This window comes from Pteropus alecto, unplaced genomic scaffold (genome assembly GCF_000325575.1).
Source record: "Pteropus alecto unplaced genomic scaffold, ASM32557v1 scaffold67, whole genome shotgun sequence".
NCBI lineage: Eukaryota > Metazoa > Chordata > Mammalia > Chiroptera > Pteropodidae > Pteropus > Pteropus alecto.
The window spans coordinates 9,586,776-9,590,450 of record NW_006441061.1 but is presented as its reverse complement, the minus strand read 5'-3'; the positions used below and the strand labels follow the sequence as shown (position 1 = coordinate 9,590,450).

At 62.7% G+C, this 3,675-nt stretch overlaps 1 protein-coding gene across 1 annotated transcript in view; it reads left to right on the top strand.

Moving 5' to 3' along the window:
• AGPAT2 (1-acylglycerol-3-phosphate O-acyltransferase 2) overlaps positions 1-3,675 on the top strand; it is a 15,390-nt gene that overhangs the window by 670 nt on the left and 11,045 nt on the right. Inside the window, exon 2 of the mRNA XM_015594143.2 lies at positions 625-665. Coding sequence (XP_015449629.1) covers positions 625-665 — 41 coding nt within the window. The remainder of the gene's footprint in view (positions 1-624; positions 666-3,675) is intronic.

Sequence of the window (3,675 nt, the reverse complement as noted above, 5' to 3'; positions counted from 1 at the left end):
CTGCTGGGGGTGGCGTCTCGTGCCCGGCCTGCCCCACCGGGCCCCCAGGAGCCTCTCGCTGTCCCCTGGGCGGAAATGAGGAAGCTGAGGCCCAGGGAGGAAGGGTGGGTCCAGGTCTCCCGGGGGGCTGGACAGGGCCACCTGGGTCTGGCCTCGGGCTCTACGGCCTGCACCAAACCCCGTCTTGCTGGCCAGGGACCCTGGGGTGTCTTCCTACCCTTCCGTTCCTGTCTGGTGGTGGAGGGCTGGGTGAGGCCGTCTCCGAGGACCCATCTGAGACCTGGGCTATGCTGACCAGTGTCAGAGGCACGCAGGCCCGGGCTCCAGGCCCTCACCTGGCGTCTGCGCTGTGCCTCTGCCTTCCGGCCCCCCTCCCACCTCGTGCCCCACATACTGGTACGTCCACACGGTTTTCCACTGGCCCCTGAGCCTGGGCCACCTGTCCCCAGCTCCACATGCCCTGGCCTGCACCCCCGGAGCCCTGGCCTCCCAGCACACCCCCCCGGGGAGTTCACGGCCCCAGCACCGGCCACTACACGGCCCCAGGAATCAGGCCTGGAGGCCGCACCTCATCTATGTCTCAGCACCAGCCCATGAGAGATTCACAGGCCACTTCCTTTACAGGGGGCAGGTGGCATCTGCACCTGTGGCACATCCACCGAGAGGTACGAAAACACACAGGCCGGGGCAGCTCTGCCTCAGCACCTCACTCGGCTCCTCCCCGCCCCCGACCAGCTATGCGATCGGCTGCTCCCCGGCCCACAGGCTCCCGGTCTGCGGCCACAGAGTCCCCTCCGGCTTTGTCCTGGTCTGCTTTCTCCCAGGCAGGTAGGGAGAGGGATGCACCTGCTCGGACACACGAGAGGCAAGGTCGGGAGTGGCCCAGGCTTCCGCTGGTCTCCTGGGAGCTGGCCTGAGACAGGTGTTCCTTTCACCTCAGCCAGCAAGGACACTGAGGCCGGGTGACCTGGAGACGGAGGCCGGTCACTGGCCTTCAAAGGCTGGGCACTGGTCCCTGCCCTTAATGCCAATGGCCCCTGTCCTTGATGCCACCCTGCCTCCTTCAGCTCCACTCCCAGGAACGCAGGGCCTGGGCCCTTCCCTCCAGATCCACCACAGGCCCCGCCCGGCCCCCAGCGGGAGGGCGGGCTGGCAGGTGTTCTGGTCAGCCTCTGGCCAATCCGCCAGCCGGAGCCGGCGTGCTCCCTGTGCCCAATGGCAGTCTCCCCTTAGATGTGGGCTCCCTGGGGCCTCAGGAAGTGGGGCCAGCTCAGCCTTGATTGTGTCACCTGATGCCATGTGCTGTCTGGCTGCGTCCCAGCAAATGCCCAGGAGGGCTCTCAGCTGCTGTCCAGCAGGGGATGGGACTGACTCAGCGCTGTGCCCGCCTGGCGCCTTCTCTGGGAGCTGTGGGGCTCAGAGCACCCCCAGAGGGTCAGGCAGGGCGCCGCACGCCCCTGCCCCCCAAACCGGGGCTTCCCTTCTTTCCCATGGTCTTAGTGGGAGCTGAGTGGCCCCCAGGCCAGTCCCTGCTCAGCTGAGTCATCGAGTGAGAGCAAATCTCTTTCCTTGGCATCTCCACCCGCCGAGAAGATTATCTGGGCTTCGCTTTCTGGAGAGAGGAGTCTGTTAGCTTTCCAAACGGCAGGTTACAGTCAAGTACTTAAGTTTGTTTGCAGCCCACACCCCGGAGTCTCTGCCTCCACTGGCCAGCCCCCCCCCCCGCGCCCCCAGGGATGACTCTGGGGAAGGAGGGGAAAACGCGGAGCGGCCTCTCCGTCTGTCCCAGGGTGCAGCGCTGTGTGCGCCCGGCGTCCGGTGGGGCGGCTGGTGACTGGGAAGCAGGCATGGTGTACAGTGACAACTGGGTTAGCTTCCTCCTGTCACTTACCATCTGGATGATCGTCACCCCTGGGAGCCCCAGTTTCCTATCTGTAAAATGGGGGTGCATTTGCTCTCAAGAGGAGTACTTGCCGTGCTCCTACCGTGTGCCAGGCGTTCATAGTTCTCAGTGCTGGTCCCACAACAGTGACCAGGACAGACACGTCCCGGCGAAGCGGCCGTTGTGGGAGGGGAGGACCACACACACAGGCAAACGTGCGATGGGACGTGAGGGACCCGTGGTCCCTGGGGAAGGGTGCTGGGTTGGGAGCTGAAGGACGGGAAGGCAGCCCTTTCTGCCTTCAGGTTGGTGAGGACAGGGTACACTCAGCTGGGAGGGACCCTCAGGACCCTCAGCCCCAGATGCCGCTAGCCCTCCTTCGGCAAGCCCGCCATGGGTGGTGACCCAGCCCACGCCCACCCCTCCGCCTCCCGGCTGCGCCCACCAGCGTCACCCCCAGAGTCTCTTTGTTGGCTGCCGGCCAGTGTCCCTTCCTTAAGGGCTCTCGGGCCTCCTCTGAGGGGGCAGCATTGCCCTGACCAGGACTGGGAAGAGGGACAAGCTGGGCCCTTTAAACTGATACGAAATGTGGCCGGAGGGACGAGAACGCTGCTGGGCTTTGCTGCTAAACGCCTGCCGGGGCAAAAGGCAAAGGCAGCAATGTCCCCCGGGGCGGGGGACACGGGCAGGAAAGCGTCCCCAGGGCCGGAGGCCCCTGCTCGCCTCGAGAGGGAAGCTTCTGTGCGCGAGGAAACAGATTTTTGGGGGGAGGGGTCAGTGAAGTATTTCAGTGAAGGTCACTTCGGCATCTGAAAATAGGAAGGGGCCCATCGCATAGTCTCAGGTGCCCTGCAGAGCTCCAGGCGCAGGTGGCGGTTTCGTCAATCGCAGCGAACCCAGGTGCGGAGGGCCTTGCGGAAAGGAAACTCGGTTTCGCGAACTCGGATTTGCGGTCAGAGGCCTGCGGGCGGGGCCTTGGCAGCTCCCCCACCCCCACCCCCCCAGAGCCACCGCCATCCCGCGGAAGTGAATGCCGCCGCCTGAGACCTGCTGCTGGCCCCGAACCAGGAGCCCGCTGGTGACACGGCTCCTGGCACCCAAAGCAGGTACCCGAAGGCCAGCTGGGTCTCCCCGCAATCGCCTAGGGGACCCGAAGGGGCAGGCTGTCCTTCCAGGTGGCCGTTGTACAGTCGGGCGCGGTTCAAGGGGCCCCTCTGTGTGGCAGCCAGGCTGGCACCGGCGGCGACGTCCTTGGGCCGCCTTTGGAGCTGTGGTCAGGGCTCAGGGGCAGTGGGCGGCCCTGGAGGTGGGGGACACGGGGCAGGCGAGGAGGCCCAGACTTTGGGGGGGCGGAGCCAGGGTCCCAGCCACCAGGCTGCGGGGGATGAGGGGACTGAGAGGGGCCCAGGCGCCGGAGACGAGGGGACGAGGTGACTAGCGGCCCGGGAAGCGGGCTGATTCCTTAATAAAAATGTACATGAAAAATTATCTCCCCAGGTATAACTATATAAAATGAATTTAAGTTACATATTTCCTCATCAAATTTCATCAACATTTTGTCATTTCTATTCCTAAATTCCTTATTTGTGATAAATGTTTTCATGTTAAAATCATTTTTCAAGGGGCATGGGATTTATGCAAACCCCATATCACCCACACCCAAGTAAGAAAGAAAATAAGTACTCTAAGGGATTAATTTCACTAATATAACAGTTAAAAATGTGAACTCTGTGGTTAGATCTGGTTCAAATCCCGTCTCTTTCATTTATTATTTGTGTGATCTTGGGACAGTT